The sequence below is a fragment of the Kwoniella botswanensis genome, chromosome 1 (assembly GCF_036426115.1).
Source record: "Kwoniella botswanensis chromosome 1, complete sequence".
Lineage (NCBI taxonomy): Eukaryota > Fungi > Basidiomycota > Tremellomycetes > Tremellales > Cryptococcaceae > Kwoniella > Kwoniella botswanensis.
In genome coordinates, this window is record NC_088599.1 from 10,182,902 (window position 1) to 10,206,850 (window position 23,949).

The 23,949-nt window shown below is 43.7% G+C and overlaps 10 protein-coding genes across 10 annotated transcripts; 5 read left to right on the top strand and 5 right to left on the bottom strand.

Moving 5' to 3' along the window:
• Nucleotides 1–113: 113 nt before the first annotated feature.
• Nucleotides 114–1,473, bottom strand: L199_003853 (uncharacterized protein; the record flags this gene model as incomplete). The annotated part of the gene is made up of 6 exons (XM_064889581.1): nt 114–170; nt 234–637; nt 739–888; nt 948–1,037; nt 1,111–1,309; nt 1,360–1,473. The coding sequence occupies 6 exons, from the start codon at nt 1,471–1,473 to the stop codon at nt 114–116; spliced, it is 1,014 nt and encodes a 337-aa protein (XP_064745653.1).
• A 646-nt stretch (nt 1,474–2,119) lies between these two features.
• L199_003854 (uncharacterized protein) lies at nt 2,120–3,219 on the top strand (the record flags this gene model as incomplete). The annotated part of the gene is made up of 6 exons (XM_064889582.1): nt 2,120–2,141; nt 2,222–2,353; nt 2,418–2,649; nt 2,709–2,872; nt 2,955–3,060; nt 3,117–3,219. The coding sequence occupies 6 exons, from the start codon at nt 2,120–2,122 to the stop codon at nt 3,217–3,219; spliced, it is 759 nt and encodes a 252-aa protein (XP_064745654.1).
• A 705-nt stretch (nt 3,220–3,924) lies between these two features.
• Nucleotides 3,925–5,226, top strand: L199_003855 (uncharacterized protein; the record flags this gene model as incomplete). The annotated part of the gene is made up of 6 exons (XM_064889583.1): nt 3,925–3,958; nt 4,069–4,200; nt 4,301–4,526; nt 4,611–4,786; nt 4,861–5,017; nt 5,088–5,226. 6 exons carry the CDS (start codon nt 3,925–3,927, stop codon nt 5,224–5,226), a joined length of 864 nt encoding a protein of 287 aa, XP_064745655.1.
• A 353-nt stretch (nt 5,227–5,579) lies between these two features.
• L199_003856 (uncharacterized protein) lies at nt 5,580–6,044 on the bottom strand (the record flags this gene model as incomplete). The annotated part of the gene is made up of 3 exons (XM_064889584.1): nt 5,580–5,647; nt 5,709–5,911; nt 6,004–6,044. 3 exons carry the CDS (start codon nt 6,042–6,044, stop codon nt 5,580–5,582), a joined length of 312 nt encoding a protein of 103 aa, XP_064745656.1.
• Nucleotides 6,045–7,311: 1,267 nt separating this feature from the next.
• On the bottom strand, nt 7,312–9,019 carry L199_003857 (uncharacterized protein; the record flags this gene model as incomplete). Its single annotated transcript, XM_064889585.1, has 3 exons — nt 7,312–7,907; nt 7,971–8,856; nt 8,978–9,019. 3 exons carry the CDS (start codon nt 9,017–9,019, stop codon nt 7,312–7,314), a joined length of 1,524 nt encoding a protein of 507 aa, XP_064745657.1.
• A 1,982-nt stretch (nt 9,020–11,001) lies between these two features.
• On the bottom strand, nt 11,002–13,952 carry L199_003858 (uncharacterized protein; the record flags this gene model as incomplete). Its single annotated transcript, XM_064889586.1, has 8 exons — nt 11,002–11,313; nt 11,402–11,616; nt 11,680–11,768; nt 11,827–12,123; nt 12,190–13,373; nt 13,441–13,516; nt 13,580–13,669; nt 13,738–13,952. 8 exons carry the CDS (start codon nt 13,950–13,952, stop codon nt 11,002–11,004), a joined length of 2,478 nt encoding a protein of 825 aa, XP_064745658.1.
• Nucleotides 13,953–15,534: 1,582 nt separating this feature from the next.
• Nucleotides 15,535–17,120, top strand: L199_003859 (uncharacterized protein; the record flags this gene model as incomplete). The annotated part of the gene is made up of 5 exons (XM_064889587.1): nt 15,535–15,676; nt 15,745–16,496; nt 16,560–16,706; nt 16,780–17,019; nt 17,085–17,120. 5 exons carry the CDS (start codon nt 15,535–15,537, stop codon nt 17,118–17,120), a joined length of 1,317 nt encoding a protein of 438 aa, XP_064745659.1.
• A 411-nt stretch (nt 17,121–17,531) lies between these two features.
• L199_003860 (uncharacterized protein) lies at nt 17,532–19,114 on the top strand (the record flags this gene model as incomplete). The annotated part of the gene is made up of 5 exons (XM_064889588.1): nt 17,532–17,733; nt 17,916–18,090; nt 18,259–18,314; nt 18,402–18,536; nt 18,657–19,114. 5 exons carry the CDS (start codon nt 17,532–17,534, stop codon nt 19,112–19,114), a joined length of 1,026 nt encoding a protein of 341 aa, XP_064745660.1.
• Nucleotides 19,115–19,646: 532 nt separating this feature from the next.
• L199_003861 (uncharacterized protein) lies at nt 19,647–21,027 on the bottom strand (the record flags this gene model as incomplete). The annotated part of the gene is made up of 5 exons (XM_064889589.1): nt 19,647–20,057; nt 20,162–20,315; nt 20,590–20,635; nt 20,708–20,726; nt 20,935–21,027. 5 exons carry the CDS (start codon nt 21,025–21,027, stop codon nt 19,647–19,649), a joined length of 723 nt encoding a protein of 240 aa, XP_064745661.1.
• A 1,343-nt stretch (nt 21,028–22,370) lies between these two features.
• L199_003862 (uncharacterized protein) lies at nt 22,371–23,512 on the top strand (the record flags this gene model as incomplete). The annotated part of the gene is made up of 9 exons (XM_064889590.1): nt 22,371–22,375; nt 22,455–22,508; nt 22,578–22,588; nt 22,653–22,707; nt 22,758–22,837; nt 22,933–23,013; nt 23,097–23,226; nt 23,288–23,401; nt 23,473–23,512. 9 exons carry the CDS (start codon nt 22,371–22,373, stop codon nt 23,510–23,512), a joined length of 570 nt encoding a protein of 189 aa, XP_064745662.1.
• Between the last annotated feature and the right edge of the window lie 437 nt (nt 23,513–23,949).

The window sequence follows — 23,949 nt, forward strand, 5'->3', positions numbered from 1 at the left end:
ACTTCCAGACTATAGAAACAGTATATCTTATTCTGATCTCTTCTATTGAACGGACTGGTCATAGTCCAGTTATTATACCATCTATTCGGTCTAGCCGCTATATAAGCATGCCCTTAAGCATTCCCTTTCACAATCTTACTTTCTTTCCTAAGAGCATAACCAGTCCACGACTAAAACACCAATACCTCATCAGCTTAGCACCCTCTGTACATGAGCCATTACACCTCACTCACCTCATCATACAAAGCCGTCTTGAGCGCTTTCCCACTCTGCTCCCTCAGCAATTCATTAGCCAACCATCCGATCGCAGCTGTCATCCCACTACCACAACTCAACACGACCCCTCTTTGCTCTTCTATATACTTTTTCATATTCTCCTCACCACCTAAAGCCTTCTCGAAAACTTGTTTGAGCTCTTCGATGGATTTGTAACTTGAATAAGGAATTTTGTCATTCGCCGCGTTGAGGTATTGTGGGAACGGTAATGGAAGTGAATTAGGGATATGTCCTGATGAGAGACCTGGTCGAGGTTCGGGAGCTTCACCTGTGAATCTGGGTAGGGGACGGTGGTCTAATACTATCTCAGAGGTGGGGTCGGTAGTGGGTTTCTCAGAGTTGGAAACAATTTGTTCGTACGCTACGTGACAGAACAGGTGAATATATCAGCTTCTGCTTCACGCGAGTTTTGTGTGCGAAGATCAGTGATTACGGAGACAAAAAGCTATTAGATCAACTCACATCGTACCCAATCCTCTTTCCAATTTTGAGGTAGCTTATATTGTGATTCTCTCAAAGTAGGTTTGACATCTCCAGTCTCAACTTCATATCCTTCTTCGATGTATCGCGGTAATCCACCATCCAGTACCGATACGTTCTCATGACCGAAGGCTGCGAACACAGAAATCAGTGATCTCACCTTTCATTCTTATAAGTGTGTTTTGACTCACCTTTGAAAGTATATAAAGCCCTTGGACTAGAGAAGATACCTATCGTATCGTATAATACCACATGATCATCATTCCTTATACCGAGTTTACCTAATGATGATCACATATGCATCCCATTCATCAGCTGCCCACTCCCAGTGTATGAAAGGGAATTTCATCTCACGACATTCTTCGACAAACCTCTCTGGTTTAGGTAACATATGAGTTAAGCTCAGAGGGTTTTTGTCCAAATCCAATTCAGCAACTTCATCAAGGTCGAATCGCTTCGCATTAGGTATCCTAGGTCCGGAGAGGTATTCTGCGACTGCCGATCGAGTAGAATTGGGCATATGCCATGATACATCCAACGGCAAGGTCGTTCGCTGTGAGTAAGTTAGCTAAAGAAGATCTTCTTGCGGAGGATCGAACTTGCCTTGGGAAGGTCTTGATATTCTTTAGGCGTGATCAACAGAGGTACCCTCGCGATACTGGAGGTATGCAGACCTCGTCTGGCTAGGCCGATCTTGGTGATTGCTGGGAACCGCATTTTGTATGGTCGTTCTCAGATGGAAGTACGGAGCAAGGTAGCTTACAAGGCTGGCTCTTCGTCGAGTGAAGGAAATGTCGGTGAACCGGCGGAACCAAGTGGCCGCTAAGATCAAGAGATGGTCACGTCATTCAACTGATACAAACGGACATCTCCGTTTACGCGTTCAGACCAGCCGCAAGTACCCTCACTAAGCACTCAAAAGGTCATCCTCCTTCCATACTGGTCAATGTTCGTACTTGGAAGAAGTATGGACAGTCTGTAAGTCGAATCATCCGTTGCACAAGTGTCTGTTTCTCCCACTAAACGTGTAACGAAATCATTGAATGACCACACATAACGAGGACGATCGAGCAGATATTAACATGAAACGAGACTTTACCTGATTGTTGGGGCCACTTTTGTTTCATTAGCCCTTCAATCAAGGATATTCGTGAAAGGGGGCCAAACACTGATATCAGATATCAGATATTGTGTTTGCGGATCCTAAATATCCAAGATCCATCCCATGGACGTGAATCTCGCAACGATATCCATGGACCTTGAAACTAGGAATCTTGTGAATATCTAACATCAATAACAAAGCACAATTTGTAAATACGTTAAGTACCGCGCTTCTCAGGAAGAGTCGAATAAACCAGTCAACATGAAATTCCATGACATGAATGGTGGGTCATGCAGTCAATTAAAACGACTTAAACCGGATATCTCCTAATCTCTGATAGTCCCATAGTATTATACTTTCTAGCCTTGACCCCGATCGCTCTGAGCGCACCCACCCCAGATGATCAGCTGAACGCCACTGATCCCCATATCGCCAAACGGGATGGTCAGGTCTTATGGGGCGGATACTACGGTCCACAACCCAGTGAAATAAAGGGTGAGTAACATTTACCCCGTGGCATGGGGCTCAAGCTGAAAGTTTGGTTTCCATGCACACGTAGGCTCGAAACTCGATAACGATTGGTTCCTGTGTGGCGCAGCGAGTATCTCAAGGATTGATCCAAATGCCATCAAAAAGCGTTTCAGCGCCTTCCAGCCTGAAAGCGATAATGCAAATGGGAAGATCGATTCTGTCGATGTTGAAGTATATAACATTGGTGCGAGTAGATTCCAAACAGCTAATTCCAAACATTCTGATATCAAAGATGAGAATAGCTTATCTGGTGACGCTTGGTACGTGGACTGCAAGCTATTTGCTCAATTCAGGCTGAAACATGGGTATCTCATTATAGGTGGATCGGTGCATATGAAATAGCAGCTAAACAAATTGGGGGAAACGAATATACCTCGAAAAATGGGTTCGATAAAGATGCAAATGCAGATATTGGATTGAGAATGTTGACAGGTTTGGAAAGTATGACTAATGAGCCTATCAAAGGCGACGATGAAGGACTATGTGAGTCTTTCCCGCATTACCATCGATCCCCTCAGAGGCCATCAAGCCGCATATATCTAATTTATGTGTTATGATAACGCAGGGGACATCCTAAAGAAAGGTAAAGAATCTCCAATCTGCGTCAAAAAGGGGAAACAATGGTATGGCGTTACAGATATCGAAGGTGAATTGCAAGATGGTAATGCTAAGTAGGTTATTCAAGAGATGTGGAGTATCTGAGAAGCACGACTGAGAACTCTTTTAGGGTTACCCTATACGATACCAAGAAAGGTGAATATGAATCCTGCGATTTCGATGATCTCGATATCAAGTACTACTCTAAATTGAAAGGGGATGAAAAGGTCTGATGCAGGTCGGTCTCCCACAGGCAGACTATGTATACAGTATCTGCTACATTTCCTCGTTAATGTTTACAATAGTCATACAGTACCCGATTATTTGTAAATTATTCCTGAATGTATTGGAAAACGACATTATTCCTCTTTTGCTATTCATCTCTGCTAGTCATATGACTGCTCAGGTGGCTGTTTCCCAAGTGCGCTGTATCATAGTCGAGGGTCAAGCTGCGTTGCTCTAAAATCTACCCATGGAATGATATACATCTATGATTCTGATCAGGTCAACGGGTCAACCAAATGTACATTAGTATCGCAGTGCACCAATCCGCCACGTTGATGAGTTCGTTCCGTTTCATGAGTGTCGAGTGATCATCCGTTTGAAGGTAGAATACCAAACTTGAGCGTCACCGAGGGGAAGTAAATCTCTACCAAGTGGTTTCGCGAGTGAAATTGGCCCATCAAGCTCCTTGCTTCCCCTTAATTAGTCACTCCAACAATGAAAGGAGGTCAACCCCCATTAGGGACTACCTTTCTCTATGGTTTGATGTCAGCTTGGTTTGGAGTAGAATTTGTCACCTCAAAAGTATAGCTTGCTGTATACTAGATATAAATAATCGTATATGCGATTATTTATATTGGAATTATTGAGTTACTCATAGTCCCCTTCAGACTTTACTCACTATCCATACATACTCTCTGGTAGAGCTTTTCACAATGTTCATGTCTTACTATTATAATGTAATTTCTGGTAGGTAGAATCGGCGCGAAGACTTTGTTCCTCTCATTTCACATGCTATACTCAGCTCCCGGTACACAGGAGTACAAAGCAGGCTAATATGGAATCATATTGATCTATAGTACTCGGCCTATTCGCTACAGTATTCGGATTGACTGAGGCGAGCCCTGTTGCTCTGCCGGATACTCATATTGAGAAACGAGGCGATTATCCCCTATGGGATGTCTCACCCAAATGGCAAGATATCAAGAAAGGTATGTTACCGTCGACGTGATTAAAGCCTCAGTAAACAGTAGTCAAAGAGACTATGGACGAGATCAACAATCTAACACATGGTTTTTATTTTTATTTTAGAAAAATTCGATGACGAATGGTTCCTGGTGGCAGCAGCAACCTTAGTCAATTGGGATTCTCAAAAGATAAAAGATCGATTTCCAGCTATGCAAACTTCCAAGAAAAGGGCAGATAATGTCGATGCGGTGACAGTTGAGTTATGGAATAAAGAAGGGGCCAAATGGGAGAAAAGGGATGTAAAATATTCATCTATCACGGCTGATTATAGTGGTTCAAATCAGTATTGGTAAGTTCACACCATCTCTTCTTGATACTACGGTACCGCACTAAATGGTTCAAGAGTTGACAAGAGTGGTGGACCGACATGCAGGTGGATCGCTGCTTTGGAAGATGCTGCGATGCGGATTGGCGGACTTGGAGGTAAAGGTATAGATAAAGATGGTTTCACAGATGGTGATTCCCATTTCGCCTATCAGATGTTGACGGGAGAAGAAGCAGATCTCTATGAGACGGATAGAGATACGAAAACATACAAGAACGAGATTTGTGAGTTATGTCTTGTGAAATTCAGCCTTTATAGCTATATTGATAAATTTGATTGTTGTGGTAATCTCCTTCAGGGAAAGTGCTTGAAAAGGCAACTCAAAGTAGTGTATGTATAAAGACGGGTCCTAATCCCGATAAAAGTGATGGTCTGAGGAAGAATACATGGTACGGTATATTGAGAGCTGAAGGTCTTTCATTCGACGATCAAGGTAATGAAATTGGGGAAGGACAGTGAGTTATAATTATTCGGCACCGCCCTACAAGGTGAGGATTGAGCTAAAGGCGTGATATGTATTTGCAGAGTTTATCTGTTCGACGCCAAAGAAGGTAAAGAATTCTATTTAGGTTTTGAAGATATACAAGATGATATCGCATGGTATTCCAAGCCTAAATACCTCATGCCCGATCCTGATGTTGATCCTAGTATCTCTGCTCCATGATTGTTGCACGTAGTCCTCCGCTTTCTGCGGAGGCGATGAGGTGTAGTTGCCGTAGTCAGCCTTAATAAGAGGACAATGTTGATGTATCATTTTCAATACGAAGTGACGGTCTCACGAATCTATTTTTGCCACATGAACCGCTTGAATATCCAGTAGTAGTAGTAGAGCTTACTATATACCCAGGTAAATTGCATCGGGAAACAGGATCGCGGTGCAGCTTGACCAGTTTGTAAATGTAATGAAAAGAATCACCAGAATGATTGGTTGTAAATCACCGACAATGCAACGATTATCTTGCAGTACAAAATCAGCCCTCGCAGATATAACAGAGTCCTTCTATGCGAAAATTATGATCATCCTCTTCTCCCCCAGATCCCATTCTCTGCTCGTATCCTCGCTAATTCCAACTCGATCTCTTCATCTGTATAGCCAATGTCAGCAATCCCCAATACTACCTGTCTTTCAAAATGAGAAGTGCTCACCTGTATGATGTAAATATCTACGAGGAGACGCGACTTCCGCTTTCAATGGGAATCCGCTGCCGCCACCCCCATAAAAGCCAGAACGCCTTGACCTAGATTTGTTCTCCTGGGCATGGTATGGCGTGCTACGTCTGGAATCCCCAGGGAAGGATTCTGAGGGGATGTATATTGAATGAGGAGGATATATAGGGGTTGGATCGATACTGAGACGAGACAAACATCAATGAGATCTCTATACTACAGCATAATGTGGTGAATGTGGCAAATCGAACTTCAAATACTGTAGTACACTTACCGTTTGGAACTTGCACATCCCATATCGTTATGCTGAACCATAGAGACTATGTTGTGATAGAATATATAGTAGATCAAAGATGATCACATATATATATATATCTGCGACAATAGCTATGAGCATACAAGCTGCTATCACAAGATTGGATTGAGTACCATCCTGTGGGCTTTGGCCAAAATCAGAAGCATGTCGTCCTCATGCCGCAGCCGATCAGTTTGTGATGCGCATCAAGTTATACAATCGTTGCTCAGTCCGATATATTGAATAGCTATTCTACTTTCAATACAAAGATCTGATAATTGGATTACTCTCGGCGCAAGTCGTTCAGGGTATGACAGCCAAACACAGGACAGTGCGGGTGCAAGTAACGAGGTTTCTGGAAAGGTTTAGTATGTGGAAGGTGCTTTGGACGGACAGCGAATCACCATATACAGCTGGTTATTGCACGCTTTGGATTCGTTTCATATAATATATACCGTATGGTCATCTAATCTTCACAATGATAAAGTTCTTCTAAGACACCACCGATAGTTGTCCTCCGTGGGCCACCCTACATGTCTTGATCCCACTCTAACGGCTTCCATATGAGCGAAATCGTCCCTTTCACCCCCTAGGTAATCAATACACACAGTCATCACAATCCGTAGACCTCTCACTTCCCGTCGACCCGAAAACGGACTCACAACTACGTTCCATACCTGGATAAAAGCTGAATCCATCGCGCATAGCATGCTGGTAAAATGAGTCGTATTCGAAGAAAATACTATCGTGGGATGATGGTTCGTCCTCGTATGTGTATACCTGGCTGTTTTATCGGACGATAAGAAGGTCAACAAACTTTCAAAAGATACCACACATAATGGGGGAAACCACAAGCACCTATGATCACCATTCACTCACCGTCCCGAACATATACATCCCATTGTTGTTTGTTTACCGGAAATCCTATAATAAAACCCATCGATTGATCAATTCAGTGAGGAGAAAAAGAGAGAAAAAATTCAAACAAGAAGCATGCTGTCTCATGCTTCTTGTCTACATCGATCAACACACAATCAGCTATACAAGCCGATTACATCGGTCATAATCATGCGTGTTTGTTACAAGATGTACCTTTGCAATGAGATCGGCGCCTGTGTATTGAGGGCTCTCATCCGTCATCTTCGTCATCACGCTCTTTCCATTTACTGTAAGTATAGCTGTGCCCAGAGGTTTGGATCGCCAAGCTGTCATCTATCACTCATGGTATCAAGATGCATCCACATGAAGATGATCGATGATCCTCCTCCCTCACCTTCTCTCCGCCTTTCAATCCTTCTTCTCTTCTTCTCCTACTTCCCCGACCCACTCCCACACATCCACCTCCTCAAGATCATTCGCATCTACCTCCTTCGCAATCAATTTTGCCCATTTAGCCTTACTCTTCTTAACCTTATTCTCCTGCTCTAACTTGGTAAGATGAGCCAAAACGCCCTTTGAAGCTGCAAAGAGCAATTTCTCCTCCTCAGATTTGTAGATCAGTCTACAAATTACAGTCAAAGGTATCGCGATTTTATCTCGGGTCCCTTCCTTATCAGCTTTCTCAATCGCTTTCCTTTCCTCCTCGAAATCAGGTAAAGGGATAGGCTTTCGTTTATCTAACATCAATGGTCCCTTAGCTCTGTTCTCTTCTTCCACTCTCGTATGAATCTCTTTCTTAAGATCGACTAGGATATCAGCAAGCGATTTACCGCTGGTTTTGAAGTCTTTGAGGATCTTGCAGATCTGATTTTCCCGCTCTTGTCGATGCGAGATGTAAGTTTCCAGGTGGGCTTTGGCTTTGGCCGCATCGGGTATATGGGGTCCGTGAGCTGGGTAAAGGACATTGGGTTTGAGTGCAAGTAAGGTTCGGAGGGATGTCATGTCTAAGAGATAAAAGTTGTATCAGCGATATTAGGGTATATCGGGAATGAACAGATTGAACTCACAGCTACCCAAGTCAGCAAAATGAGTAGTACCCGTACCCAACACCGTATCACCTGTAAAAACTCCCTTTTCGCCTTCCAACATGACCAAACTGATACTATCTTGAGTATGACCAGGAGTTTTCAAACATCTTAGACTGACTCTTGCAATTTCAGGTACTTCGTTCCATTTTGGTTTCCCATCTTTATCATGCTTCAACAAATGCTTATAGACCGGATCGATAATCGATATCATCAATCCGGGTATGATAGGGTGAAATGGTTGAAAAGGTGAAAACGAATGATATGTTCCTTTAGGTAGGGAATTCCAAATTTCACCATCACTTGTTAATCTTTCATTTTCATTTTTTGAAGATGCCAAATAACTTTCATCGGGTGAAGGACATTTCCATATTTTAGGTAATGAACATCCATGTTTTTTCAATGTATTCAATAATAATGGTAATGCTCCTACATGATCTAAATGTCGATGAGTGAGAATGATATGTTCGATATTAGGTAATTTCCTTTCCCTATTCTGGTTAGGTACCCATTTACTCCCCAGTCCATATTCTAGTAAATCCATCTCTTCATATCTCGGATCTTCAGATCGCTTGTTTAAGATGGCCGCTTTTATCTCATCGACTTTATCTTCCGGGACATTCTTCAAGGACGCCTGAGCATAGGACGACTCGAAATGCGTTTCCCTGACTCCCGATTCTAATCCCAGATGATGTAAGTGAGTGAACAGGAGGTCGATATATTGATTGGCTGTGTGCGGAGATGAGGTGTCGATGAGGATCAAAGGCGCATGAGGGTTGGAAGGTGGTTGTAGAAGGTAGGAATTAGTTCCTTGTAAAGTCATCATACCGGGGTTTTGACCGAGTACTCGGGTGACGTGAGCAGAGAGCTGTAAGAGGGTTCGAATATGTCAGTGCTTGATCGCCACGCACATGAAGAATGAGGCTCAAATGGTCCTCTCTGGAACAAGAAGGCTACGAAATATTATACATCATCATACTCATACTTGCCTTGGTCACATCGCTCAATCGTTCGAGGTTTCCCATAACCATTTTGACTATTGTTTACTCGAGTATCCACTTAAGTGACGTGTCGATGATTTAAATCTAATAATGTGTAGGTACTCTTTGGATATTCTTTCAATTCGGATGTTTACTGGATTCTTCATTCACTCATTCACACCGATCCCCAATGGTTCGAAGCCTTATTTATATATCTATGCTGACAAATCGACTCGATATGTTATCCCCACAAGCCAGGAGTGAAGTTGAAAGGACTGATATCATCTACAAAAGATGCATGATATGTCCGAGATGCGTTACATCGTACAGTGCGTTGATCACTGTCTATTGATAGGACGGTTCATGATGTCAACGATACGATGATGTGATCAAAGGATTGTTGAAGGTCAAAGGTGGTGTGTGGTTTGTTTATCCTTTGATGCTAAGTTACTTATTTACCCCACTACCCACTACGAGTACCGGTTACTACCTCACCGTCACCGAATTTCAGCACTAGCTGCAATGTGGCATCTCGGGACAGTAGTGTATTAGTGCTATCATATCGAACGGACTCCTCCAATGAATGCATACTGAATCGTGAATGATACATACATGCAAAACGAATTATACTTTTTCAAAGGAATCCTGAAGATTGCCAAGTCCTCAGGTTCTGCCCACTTCTCATTATCCGTAATTCCCTGTGTTGATCCACTTCACTCGCAAAACAGTAATCAACAGTCAACCACATCTCGTCAAGTCGTGTCTCTGATTCTCAGAGGAAAGATGGGCATTGAACTCACTATAGTCATGTATCTGTGCTCTGCTCTCGTAACCTCCCCAAGTCCGTGTGCTGGGTGGTCCACCCATATATGAGCTTCTATTCGGGATGTAGCTGGGTTGACCATATCCGCCACCACCACCGCCACCGTAAGAGGTTGTCCCGAGTGGTACCATGGGAATCCCAGCACGATGAGTATGATGACTGGGATCATACATGCCTTGACTGATCGTCATTTACAAATCCGTCAGTAGTTTGCATACAATCGTTGACGTTCGAAGAAAATAGATGTTAGGCAGTCTGACATACTCTTTTGAGCTGCAACAACCCATACTATCCAGAATCATTCAGGTAGTTGGGATGATAAATGATTGTCCCGTCGTGCTGTCAACGTATGACTGAGATACAAAGTAGTCTTATATACCATACCATCAGCATACGAGACCTCAACATCAAGTTAGTAGTCTGAGCCTTGAGAGAAAAGCGTGTTTGTCTACCGAAGGCACAGGAAGGTTCAACCCAATTCACTGGAGATCTGTGTCCGCACACCGTACTAACAGTTCTTCATACTGGCTCGTAGAATCACGACATTTTTCATACATCACTGGACCGCCTTGGGGCTATCAAGATCCCAAGCTTCGCTCTTCTTCTGCTTCTCCTCTCCTGTTGTGACTTGTGCGTCATCTTCGCTTTTTGATCAGTGGTGTATCGGTCATCTCCTACTGGCGAAACTCTCGATGTGACCTGAGCCATCTAGAAGAAGCATTCAATACATCAACCTCGGTAACGCATTCTTCTCATGGTCACTTTAAAAGCTGATCAAAATTCTACTGAAAAGGGTGAGCGTAATTCCCGAACATGAGTTGTGCGTTGTGACATCATGTTGCCTAAAATCGAACGAAGCCGATGAGAAGAAGGATCCATTGCTTTCTCCAACTTCTTCTCGTCTCTTGATATCTCGATGTTGACGATGTCATATGTATCAGAGCAATCGAAACATTGCTTTGATGTACCGACCCATCATGAAGTAGACATAGATTATATCATGACTTGTGATTTAGACATTTGTACTTTGAGAATAATGCTATGTTTCAGCAAATGCTATATACAGTATGTGAATGAATGTACACAATGAGAATGTATCATTCCCCTCAACTTCTTCCTTCCTTCTGATCTTCCACTTACACAATTCTTGCATATATTCCAGAATGATACCATCGATGCCGCTTCTGACAAAAGTCGAATTTTGATTATATTAGATAGCTTTCCCTTTCCCTTTATCATTCTCCTTCTCTTTCCCTTCCAAATCGTCTTTCTTCCTCTTCCTCAACTCATCTTCAATCATAAATCCATCTCTATCGATGTCTTCTCTTTGAATACCCTCGATTTTACCTTCTTTAATATCCTCTCCTAGACCGTTGATCCCATCTTCCTCGGACTCGTTCTGAGGCCACATCGCATGACAGAAGAAGTTGGTCGGGTCAAGTTTCTTCTTGAGTGCTCGAAGTCGAGGGAATGATTCGCCATAAACTGCCGAAACGGATGAAGAAAGTGATGATTGTAGGAACTAGCGAAGTGAACAAGAATCAATAAGCATCCTAACGTTACTCGAATATGAGGGAGTAAATAAACAAGTATGCCGAATGCCCACTTACACATGGTAAAGGTCCGCCAGGTGAATTAGGATGTATAACCTCATTTATCCATTCCTCAGCAGTAGTCACACATCTCGTATCTTCCACTGGTGGTTCACTATGAGACCATTGATGTAAAGCAGCGACAGTAAACGCCGATTCTCGATGTGAGGAAGGGAAACATGAGTCTTTGACATCTGCTATAGCTCCTCCGCCGGTATATTCGAAGAGCCAAGCTACAATGCAGATAGATATCAGCATCTTCTTCGGCGTCACCACGAGTAAGCTGAGCTACTCACTACATCCATCAGGGACTGAGTGGAACCTCGAACAAGTTTCGTCTATCACTTCATCAGATAGTGATTTAAGCATATCACTCTTGATGAACCTATGTTAACGGTAATGTCAATACCCCATTTCCAAAAATGTGTAAAACCATAACTTACCATTTCCTCCCTGAACCGCCTTTGAGAATCTCCTCTACGGCCAACTGTTGTCTCTCAAACTTCCTCTCGCTGAAATCCTGGAACAGTGATCTCCCACCTTCCCAGGCGCTGATCGCCTGGACGTACATCTCTCCTTCCGCCCTCGCGCCCGAGAAACAAAGTTGGAAGATGACGATGGCGGGTGCACCGGGTGGTCCAGCCGTCATGATGATATTGGTATATAACGTTCGTGGTGATCCTTTGATGCAATCTCGGACGTGTCGTAAGAGTGAAGGTGTCTTTTCTCGGTCGAACAGACTACAAATTAAGAAATATTGTATTAGCCTCAGATCATAAGCTGAAAAGACAGACGATACCACTCACTAAATCAAATTACCAGCATATACACTAGGTAGATAATACGCCTTTGCTCTGAACCTAGTAACAACACCTATGATCGCACCTGCACCTCTAACAGCCCACCAAACTTCTTCTGGATCCTCATTATCTTTCCAATCACCTCCCTTCTTACCATCCTGACCTAGCCAGACTATCCTTCCATCGGCCAAGACCATCTCTACCTCCACTAGGTTATCCATCGCCAACCCATGTTTCCTACCTATGAATCCAAATCCGCCCGAGATGAACTGTCCAGCACCGACCGGGAACGCAGAGGTGGGTACATGGAAAGCACCATACGGCGAAGCTGCTGTAGCCGCATCGAGAGATTTCGAGTTTACTCCCGCACCAAAGGTGACAAGTGTATATGGTGGAGGATCAGGATGAGTGTTAAGTGTAAGTTGGGTAGAAGGACCAGAGGCGAAGGATGGATGAAAGCTTGTTGAATAAGATGATGAAGTGGATGAGTTGGCGCCGAAAGAGGTAGATACGAATGGGAAGGAGGAAGTGGGCGTTTGAGAGGGGTTGACATAGGTGATCCTAGGACCTGGTCTGGAGGAAGGACCAGCTTCGGGAGATGTAGTTGAACCGTTGCTGGAAGAGAAGGAGAATCTGTGAGTAGGTAGGATATACCCATCTTCGATAGGCGATTTGGGCGATCTGGTGAATTCGGAAGTACCAGAGATAGAAGTTGCAGGAGTCGAATCTTTTCCATTTCCAGTGATACCGTAAGAATCACTTCTACTGGCACTCCCACTTCTAGTCCCACTGCCACTGTTACTTCCACTCCCACTACCATTATTATCTTGTTCCATTGCACTACTAGCTCTCGAACCTTCAGCAGCAGGGTTCACCTCGTCTATTCTATCCAAGGGACTATATGGACCTGACCTATCTCCATCGACTTTGCCCTTCCTCCTTGCTCCATCGTCATCTGTACCGTCCGTGGTGAAATCGTCAGAGGCGGATCGCTTCGTACCGGCATCGGAAGATCCAGCGTGAGCTGACGCTAGAGACGGTCGTCGAGGTTCTCCAGCAGTCGATGTACCCGAGTCTCGTCGGACTTGAAGTCGCTCGAAGGATTCTTGAAGGGTTGGAGGCGATGGGTTGGGTAAGGAGATGGTGACGTCGGTCATGAGTGACAAATCGAGGATGATGTGACCAGCGACCTACAACCGTATTATCATATCAGGATATCAGCTAGGAGCATTTGACTTTCTGGAAATGATCACTCACACTCCAACCGTGTACACCGTTTCCACCACCTTTCACACTGAGTTCTAGATCATGTTCTCGACAGAAAACAATAGTTCTGAATTCTCGCTCGTCAGCTTTGTGCTACTTCAGGCTCAGAGTCCGGAGGATTCATACATACCTGCTAACATCTTGAGCAGTAATGGGTTTTACCAAGGCTAATGCAGGAGTCTTGACAGCTCCGTTGAAAATGGTCGAAGAAGCGATGAAGCTGTTTCATTCGTTGACATATCTCGTTATCAGCCGCTATCTCGGTAATCAAAGGAGAATCAAGCTCACCCATCATCATTCCTTCCTAGTACTTGTGGTTTGGGGATATCCTGCCCTGTTGGTCCAACGACCGCTTCTCTGAGCTGTTTGACCAGATCATCATCTGCGGCGATGGTACTTGGAGTTTGAAGAGGCTGAGCGAAGAAGGGATATGGTTTGACCAGGCCTTCGGGTGTCATTATACCTGTCGATGAGCCATTGGGGGTTGTATTGAGGATTGCCATGTTGAGTGTGGTATTTCGAGTAGCAAGAAGACAGTATGATATGTGAGACGGTGTAAGCGAAGGACAACTGGGGATGATCGATTGAATTATTCGATTGCCTTTCTTGTTATTTATACCTGGATTGGAATTTTGAGTATGATGAGATGTTGTTAGACAGAGTGGGGGGATGATATTGATGGTAGTCTAGTGATGGCTAGAGACAGACACTTGATTAGATCGTTGATTGTTTTATGGCTCAATCCAGATCTAGAATGCTTAAAGGTCGATGTATGGTATTCCTCCTTTCCCCACCACGAACTTGACAGCAGCGGTGATTGTGACGGACCTAGTTGTATATGAATGACGGACGGTGTATCTCCGAGAGGCGAGAGGTCGATACAGGATACGAATGATTTATGCTAAAGATGAAATCTTTTCCTTGGTATCTGTTGATTGGGTCCTTTGATTGATTTGATTAATGCATTAATGCGTTCAAGATTATCAATCAATCAATCAATCGAGATACCAAACTAAGATAGTAGGTATTGGTTTGTGTCCAACCGATAGGTTGATGGGGGCTATGACAATGACGATGAGGGACCGATTAACTATCAATGCGTCGCTGAGGGACTGTGTAGGTAAAATCTGAGGTGAGGCCGAGAAGAGGAATGTCTTGGATCGATATGATGAAAGAAGATCAATAGTTGATACAGGAGAGTTAGTTGCTATATGTATATGTAAGGTTGATGTTTCGATATAACAGTATTTGTATGCTATCACAAGGTGAATGATTGGAATGATCAACGTTGGAAAATGGTAACGGCAGAGCCATGAATAAATACAGTGGTATGGAACCATATTGGCTTTTTTCCCCTCTCTCTCCTCTCCTTTCCCTTATACGACGTAACCTCAGACAGAAGCGTATGACTCACTTTTCCCACTTTTCCTATTTACCTCGCTCGGACAACGGCCTCCGGCATTGGCGTCGTCTCTAAGCTCGGTTGTCTATTCTCAGCTGCTGCTCGTTCTTCCCTCACAGCTTTATGGACGAGTTAACTCTTCTTGTATGAAAGATTCCCATGAACCCTAACTTAATGATTTGATTTGCTTCGAATTCCGGCTTCCCAGCCTGCAACAAGTAAAGCTGGAATCGAAGACCGCAGGGTGAGTGAAGTTGAGTTTTCCTTGTGCCTCTTGCTGTCTCAAGATCCAGTATGCATGTTCCTCCGTTTCTCTCTTTAACCCAGTATGATCTCGTGAGACATGTGTCGAGGGGAGAAAGAAAGGATCAGGATGCCTAGACTAGCCATAATGACGTTTTGCCACATGCTCAGGCTTTCAGGAAGTCTCACCCTTAGGACGAGATGAACGGAGAAAGCAATAACGCCGAAGTCATCCTTCATACCTCGCACTGTGGCATTTCTGCTCGTGTACCATATACCCCAGACCCATTGACCCATTGCATCATCCCAAGTGTCTCTTCCCATTCCTTTTGCTCGAGACATCTTGTCTGTTCAATCGACTTGCAATCCACCATCATCTTATACATAAACAAGGAAATCAACCCACTTTCCTTCGTCTAGATAGTAACAACTCTCATTGTATGTCTCACACGCCAACTTCAACCACCCCATCGGGTAATGCCTCTTCAGCCGGCCAACAAGATAAGAAACCCTCTTTGACCGGGGTGAGGATCAAGCAGAGAAAAGGTCAAGCCAAAGCCACAGCAAAGTTCGAACCCGAGGGTGAGTTCGACACCGTATCATATCAATAGTGGTTTGGTCAGTAGCTGAACCTGTGGTATTTGCCATAGGCTTCCGTGACGCTCTTCTCTTACACCTCGCCCTTATTTCCACTCCTTATACGACCGACTCATTAGTCTCCAAGCTCGTTCAGGCCGGATCCACTCTTGAGTTCTTGAAATACTATGAACAATTGTTTGAGATCCTGTTTGTAGGGGGATTATTACAACCTGGCGGAAGTTATTTGGATGATAAGAGATCACCTATCTATATCCTCAAAGACGAATCAGAAGATGACGGTACATGGGGTAAAAATGTCGGTGTGAAAGGGATGATCGAAGTGTTGAAGAAGGTTATTCAACGATACAAATACCTACAAAAACCATTGGAAGAGAACTTCTTACCCGATTTATTGGGTTATTTGCCAAAATGGGATGAAGAACATCGAAAGAAATTAGCAGAAGCTATTGCTCTGTTGGTTATTGATCTTCAAATCTCTTCAAAATTCTTGGTTTCCTTGACTAAAGAACACGTAGTGAAAGATAATATCGGATTAAACTTTTTCACTTCGTTCGCTAAATTCTATTTATCCAAATCGTCGATCGACCAATTCTCTTCAGCAGTTAGAAGATCAGGTTTGAAAGATATTTTGAACCTCTTCCCACTTCAAACTAGAGATAAAACCCACTTGGATCAACATTTCAAGAAAGAGGGTCTTCAACCTATCGTAGATTGGTATAACAAGTTGGCGTTGGGTGAAGTCAAGGAAGAGACCATCCAATCGGTAGAGAGAATGATCAATGACGAGGAGTCCAACGAACAGGTTAGTCCGGTTGTTTTATAGTTTGCAAGAGGCCAAAGCTGATCCTTTGTCCGACACCCGCAGATCATCGAGACCCTCAAATCTCAGCAAGCTGAGAAACCAGTTCCCGAAGCTGATTTGGTCGATTGGATTTGGCAAGGTCTAATGAGGACTGTCGATATGACAGCTAGAGCCGATCAGATCGATGCCTTCGTCGTACAACATGTGACAGTGAGTATTTGTCAGCTGAGTCTTCCACCCTGCGGCATCATAGCTAATTTTGATGCGATGTACTTCTTTGTAGAAATACGCTCCAATCCTGGAACCATTCTGCAACACAGCTAAGGCTCAAGTCAACTTGATCAACTCGGTTCAAATTTACTGTCACACCGATACAAGAATTATCAAGTCTTTCGTGCAGATCCTCAAGATCTTCTACAACGCCGATGTAGTTTCGGACCAAGCTATTATCTACTGGCACCAGAAAGGAGCGAAACCTAATGGTAAACAACATTTCCTAAAAGCTACCGAGGCTTTGGTCAAGGTGGGTTGATCTACCATTCTCAGATATGGTCAAATTGCAGAGCTAATATCTTTGTGTCCCTTTAGTTCCTCGAAGAGCAAGATTCAGATGAAGAGGAATAGACGAAAAGTGCATATGAATGGAGACGAGATGAGGTGAATAAGATGGAACAAAACGAATAAACATTGTCTATACATATTTTCAAATATCATATTAAATGCATTCTGCATCGTATCTTATGTCGGGCGGGTTAAGCCTTGTAGTCATGAGATTGTAGGTGTGGACCGTGAATAGAGTCTATATTGCATGCTTCATTAGAAGAGAGACGACTTCAATTGTAACAGCAGTGAGCTTGAGATATTACGTAATCAGTGGAATCCGACCATTTCATCACCTATCGAATAACTGAACTAACATCCATCTCATGTTTATCCTCTATCATCTATCATCTCTTAGCTATATCCCAATAAATCCCGCAATCTCCCTTCAGCTAGACTAATTGAGCAAGAGCTCAAGCGGTTACATCTTCAAAAATGGCACGAAATCAAGAAAAAGCTCAATCGATGTTATATCGATTCCGGGAGCAGCAGGCTATCGAGATGGGGATGGGTAATCGTATAAAGGGAGATAGGAGACCTAGGATGGCGAGTAGCGTTAGTAGTTTGAGGGAATGTGAGAGGTGGAGAGGTGATATTATGAGGGATATCAATAGGAAAGTGGGGAAGATTCAAGATGGTGAGTGCTGGGCTGTCCTATCTGTCGTCAAAGAAGAGGAACGATGTATATACATGATGACAATCGAACTACTGTATTATATGGTGTGGTAGATTGGTCAACCAGGATATATATCGTCTGCTGTATCTTTCATGGATGACTGATTAGGTATACTGACCATTTCACCCCACCGATTTATTTAGTTTCTTTGACGGACTACGAGATCCGAGATCTGAACGACGAGATCAACGCTTTGTTCAGGGAGAAGAGACATTGGGAGAATCAAATTGTTAATCTTGGAGGAGCGAACTACAAGAGGGGAAATGTCGCTATGACGGATGATCAAGGGAGGGAAGTACCTGGTACGAGGGGATATAAGTGAGTTGTAGCTTTTCATTCTGCTACTGAATGGGAGAGGGATCAAGAAGAAGGAATACCGTTGGAAGAAACTGATCGAAGAATGATGGTGGTGTCGGCCATCGGTTCCTCTTTCAGAGCGCAGTAAAGTTAGAATATACATACTAATCATGCTTTTTGAACATATAGATATTTCGGAAGAGCAAAGGAGTTACCAGGTGTGAAAGAATTATTTGAAAGGGGAGGTGAGCATCTGTTCCAAACTATGATTATAATCCATCTTTCACCTATCATGGAAGGTGATGCTGACTTGACCTGATTCTACTTGGCAGCCACCCAAGCTACCGAAGAGTCAGCGCGAAATGCCTCGTTTCAGATGTTCAGACATCAGGGTCCGGCTTATTATGGTGACGAGGATGAGATGGATCCAAAGTTGGTAGAGGAAGAGGACGAACTAGCCAGGCAGGGTGAGTGAGATTCCTCTAAAACTTCCTATCATAGGGAGCAGTCCTGATCTCATGCAACACCGGGAAAACAACAGAGAATATAAGCTGATGGCTGTTTTCTTCTTTTAATTCATATCGCAGAATGGGAAGCAGCGGCATTGGCTTCAGCCAAACTATTAGATGTTGACTCCTCAATCGACCTACCCGCTTATCCAGTCTCGTCTTCTCCTTCTACCACGATCACTCAGAATCAGAATGGTCCATCGTCAAGTAAGAGAAAGATCCCTACCGACTCGGAGAAACCTTCTGGTGAACATGGTGATGCGATTGAAGTGGATGGCGAAGCCGAAGTCGATGGAGAACAATCGAAGAAGTCCAAAACTACCAATACCACCACCAATGGCGAACTACCATCCAATGTGCTGCCCGCACAGTCAATAGACGAAGCTATGAAATCCGCTCAATCGGCTGCATTGTCGTTCTTAAACGTCTTAGATCCAAAGGCATTGCAATTCCCTGTTGTACCAACCCCGCAGGAGATGGAGGGGGTTCTGTTGGAAGTGAGGAAGAAAGCTCTGAGGGAGGAGTATGGTGTGTAATTACGCAGTGGAGGATATCGTCAGAGGCTATCATGATAGTACAGATAGGTAGATCGATAGGTATATGGTATGTAGGCTAAATGACTTGCAGCGCATGTATGATTTTATATATCCGAAGGAGATTCAATGTAGTGCTCCATCTGCCGAATGAGCGATTTGGTATTTTCATGCGATAGGTGTATTCCATAATACCTGCTTGGCTTAGGGTGTAGAACAGATTCTGATATTGGCAAGATCAGTGTTTACAAGTCTTGAAACCTACAGTCCAAGATCGCAGATAAACACTGTAAACTTCAAACACCAGCTCACAATACTTGGATAGTACGAAAATGCATATGCAGGTATAAAGATAACAGTCTAAATAATAGTCCATATATGTTAGGAATAAGGGAAGATCCAATGCAGGGTTGTAGTGATAGTCTGGTTCGTTAGTCGTCAAGGAAAAAGAAAAACTAGGTACTTGGCTCTACTCTATTTTATAAGGAATCTACGTGAGGTAAAACTGAAATTTGTAGGATACATTTCAGTCCATTTAGAAGAGAGCGACAATAGCACCCAAAGCAGCGAAGACGACAGCAGGAACAGCGACCATACCATTTGGCAGGGCACCGGAGTTGGCACCGGTAGATGAGGCAGAGGCTGAAGATCCTGAGGCTGAACCAGAAGAAGCGGGAGTAGAGGCTCTGGAGGTGGCTGAGCCTGAGGCAGCTGATGCAGAGGCGGAACCGGTAACAGTTGAAGTAGCAGCGGTAGCGGTGGCAGTGGTTTTGGAAGCACCAGAGGCAGCTGAAGTGGAAGCTCCGGAAGCACCTGAAGCGGAAGAAACACTAGAGGCAGCACCGGAAGAAGCTGCGCTAGCTCCAGAGGCTGTAGCTGAGGAAGAGCCAGAGGCGGAAGAGCCGTTCAAACATGAGTCGGAACCGGATTGGATAGTGACGGGGGACTGCAAAAAGGAAAATCACAGACGAAAAGTCAGTGAAAACGAAACTTAATTTCAGGCATTTTCCGAGAACAGCAGTGGTAGAAATGTATCGGAGGAGAACATACCGAATACTGGATCGCTCCTGTACTGTCCGTAAGCTTGATGGTGATCTCTGTGTTCGCAGCGATGTCTACAGTCCATGTCAAGGAGTTTCCTGACTCGTTATCATTGATGGTCTCGAGGGCGGCAGCGGATGGTTGACCACCGGGGATAACGGAGCTGTCGTGTGTAATTTATCGATTCGAGGACCAGATTGAGGAGGATCAGGAAGAGAAGATCAACGTTAATCAGTATCAAGCTACCATCATGATGTTATATGCACGTAACGGGGGCGAGGGGAAGGAGAAAGCGAATAGAGGTCAAGAGAGCTGCCACAGTGGAAGAAGAGAGCTGCCACGTGATAGAATACAATAGTCATCCCGCGCGGCGCCTTCCGCTCAGGCTCTCGTTCTCTTTTTCTCGATAACTCGATGACGAAGACAATGTTACTCACATAATGTAAGGTGCAGTACCACCGGTCCATGAGATGGCAGCGGGTTCTGTAAGGGTGCGGCAACGTCAGTACGAGAGGATTTGGTTACTCGTGATTTTGCAGATACTCAGATACTCACGACATTGGACGAGGGATGCCTATGGAGTATAATTCCATTTAGAATGATCGCGATATAGGTAGTAGTTAGTAAAGAAAATGGGTTTAGGATGTGATACGACAGATATGAATATGATGATCTGTCAGCTTCCACATGTTATACGTTCTGTACGATTTCGATGATGCTTCTCGATCTGGGGGAGCGAAAATGGCTATGATGTGAGGTGAGCAAAGGATAATCCGACTTACAGGAGTGTTAACAGTGATATCACCCGAGGTTTGTTGGGCAACAGCAGCACCAAGAAGGGCAACGATAGAAACGGCAGTAGCGGTGAATCTCATTTTGGCTAGTTTTGCTTATTTGTTTATTGATTATTTCGTTGAACGATAAAGAGGTAAAGTAGATTGTTTCTGTACTTGTACTTGATTATAAGTCAAACGTGAGAGAGTGTAAATTGTTATGGATAAAGGATATATATTTGGATAATCTGGGAGAGAGGGGAAAATGAAAGAAGAAGAAAGGAGGAGAGTGGTATTTATTCGAAAAGCTATGTTCGTAGTTTAGTTGTCAAGTCAACGAAAGTGAGTGCTTCGTAAGTCAAAGGCTAGACTGGTAGACAGGGCGAAATGAAGGGATCCATGAGACTACAGTTCTACAAGATAGTCCCTAGCGTCTTCTATCAAAATCAATAATCGATTTATCCTGAGAAATATTAAGAGGTTGGTTGACGATGACGCATTGACATAACATGGACTTTCAAAACAACCGAACAACAACCACAACGACCACAACGCCTTTGGTCCGCTTGATTCGTCCACACGTCCCACTTGTTCACAGCCTCTTTCTCACATCTCATCTCATCGCCTTTGAGAAAGGGGGCCAATGACTGCCGATCATTACTGCCTATGCCTATCTATGCCTAAGAGATTAATTACTGTGAGAGCCAAGCAAGTTGATCATCTCTTCGTCTAAAAAGGCATAAACAAGCTGAAACGGGGATTGGATTAAACATAACATTGACGGATATCTAGTCGTTTTAGTGCGGTCGGCGATGGTGGGTGACGTTGTTTCATGATTACCCCTTACTGCGCAAATACACTACACACATTTGCTCATGTCCCTTCGATACACGCTAAGACCACCTTTAGCTTGCTTTGGGCGTTCTCATGCCAAAGGGTGCATTTGAATCCGCCAACACGTGGTATACACGGTTTGTGGTCCCTGTGTAAGGTATGACGTGGATATACATCCTTCTTGAAGAAAGGGTATGTCCGTTATCACCCTACGAGAATGCTTTTTTTACCAATTCAAACCAAAACCAATTCGTTGAGCGGTTATCTCGAATTATCCGCCGAGTTGAGTTGAAGAGTGAAGATGCGATAACAAAAGAAAGAAAACGCCACAAGGATATTTCTCTATTTCCCCCATATACTGACTTACTTTTTCGCTTTTTCTCCTTTTCCTTCTCTCCTCTTTCAACCCCTTTTGAATATTCAAAAAACCACACTCTTTTTTACGAAAGTTAAGAAGGGAAGTAAGAATAGTAAGATCGTGGAGGGTCTTGTTTAGTTGTTTTTTGACAAGTGTAGAATTTTTTGTTGAAAACGTGAGTCCGTCTCATTTCCTAGATGAGATGGGGATGGAATCTTAGCTGATAGTCGGTATCTTATCTCGTAGGGTCATCATGTTGTATGTCTACAATACAATATACTTCCCATGCATCCTTCCTCTTTTTGCGACTGACTTGTGATTTTATGATCGAATGAAGCGGTCAACGAGGTGGAGCTGCTACCATCCCAGGTTCAAGACAAGGTTGTTTCAAGTGAGCTATAAATCGTTGCTGGCGCTTATCTCAAATGTCTATCTGTATTGATTTTATTTAATTTGATAGATGTGGAAACCGTGCGTATATCATCTCTCCTTAAGAATCATTGGACTTGGGTTTAGTCTAATCAGAACCTGATAGTTGGTCACATCGCCGAGAACTGTCAAGCTCCCGGTAGACTCTGCTACAACTGCAGGTGAGTTATTTAGTACCTCTTTCTGACCTATGGCTGACAGTCACTCACAGAGAACCAGGCCACGAATCAACCGCCTGTCCTCAACCTAGATCTACCGATGGTAAACAATGTTACGCCTGTGGTGGTGTTGGTGAGTTGTTGAAATGTCTTCAGTGGTATTGCGTCCTCGCATGATCTCCGTATTTCCTTCCATCTCCCGTTGCTGATTGTCTGCTGGACTTGTAGGTCACGTCAAATCCGACTGTCCTTCCTTGAGAGGCAACTTTGGTGGACCAGGTCAAAAATGTTTCAAATGTGGACGAGGTGGTGAGTGTGGTATCACATACTTGCTAGGATACCTTATACCATCTTTTTGACTGGGGTAATAACTATTGTTTGAATTTTCTTAGGCCACATCGCCAGAGACTGCAGAACTCCTCAATTCGGTGGATTTAGAGGACGAGGTGGTTTTAACGGTGGTTTCGGTGGTAGACCCAGACCCCCTCCTCAAAACGCTGATGGTACTCCTGTCAAGTGCTAGTAAGTACAGAGAAACCGCTTAACTCGGTCCCAATGCTAATGTTGGGATATTGGGGTATAGCCGATGTAACGGTGAGAACCACTTGGCCAGAGATTGTCTCGCTCCAAGAGACGAGGCTGCCATCCTCGCTTCTAAGAAATGTTACAAGTGTCAAGAGACCGGTCACATCGCCAAGTGAGTTCATCTCACTTGACTCTAACTAATTGATATCTGAATTGGTACTGATATTCTGTTCGTTCTTGTAGGGACTGTCCCAAGGCTGAAGAACTCCCTGTCGCCGAATAAAGTGGATCGAGAATAGGATGATGTGAGGGATGTGTTATATCCGTAACTTGTCAATAGCATGTTATTGTATAACCTATCCTAAAATGTACATGTCCTCCTTCCAACCCGCATAATGTTTGCAAGGTGACATAATTCATTTGCATTGCGATATTCTACTAATATCTAGAATGTAAAAATACGATACTGAGAAGCAGAGAAAAGCACGACGTTCCAGCGACATTGTTTACTCTATAATACGATCAGATTCAGCAAGGGTTCGTGCACTGTGTGTGGATCATGCATGTATGATGTACATAAGAGGAAGATCAATTACATTATAAACATCCTTATTGTACGACCAGCGTACGAGAATTCCATCATGTATCTAACCTGATTCAAGATTTCTTGATGGGTATATTTTTTTACAATACACATATATTCTTACAAACTCAGGTACA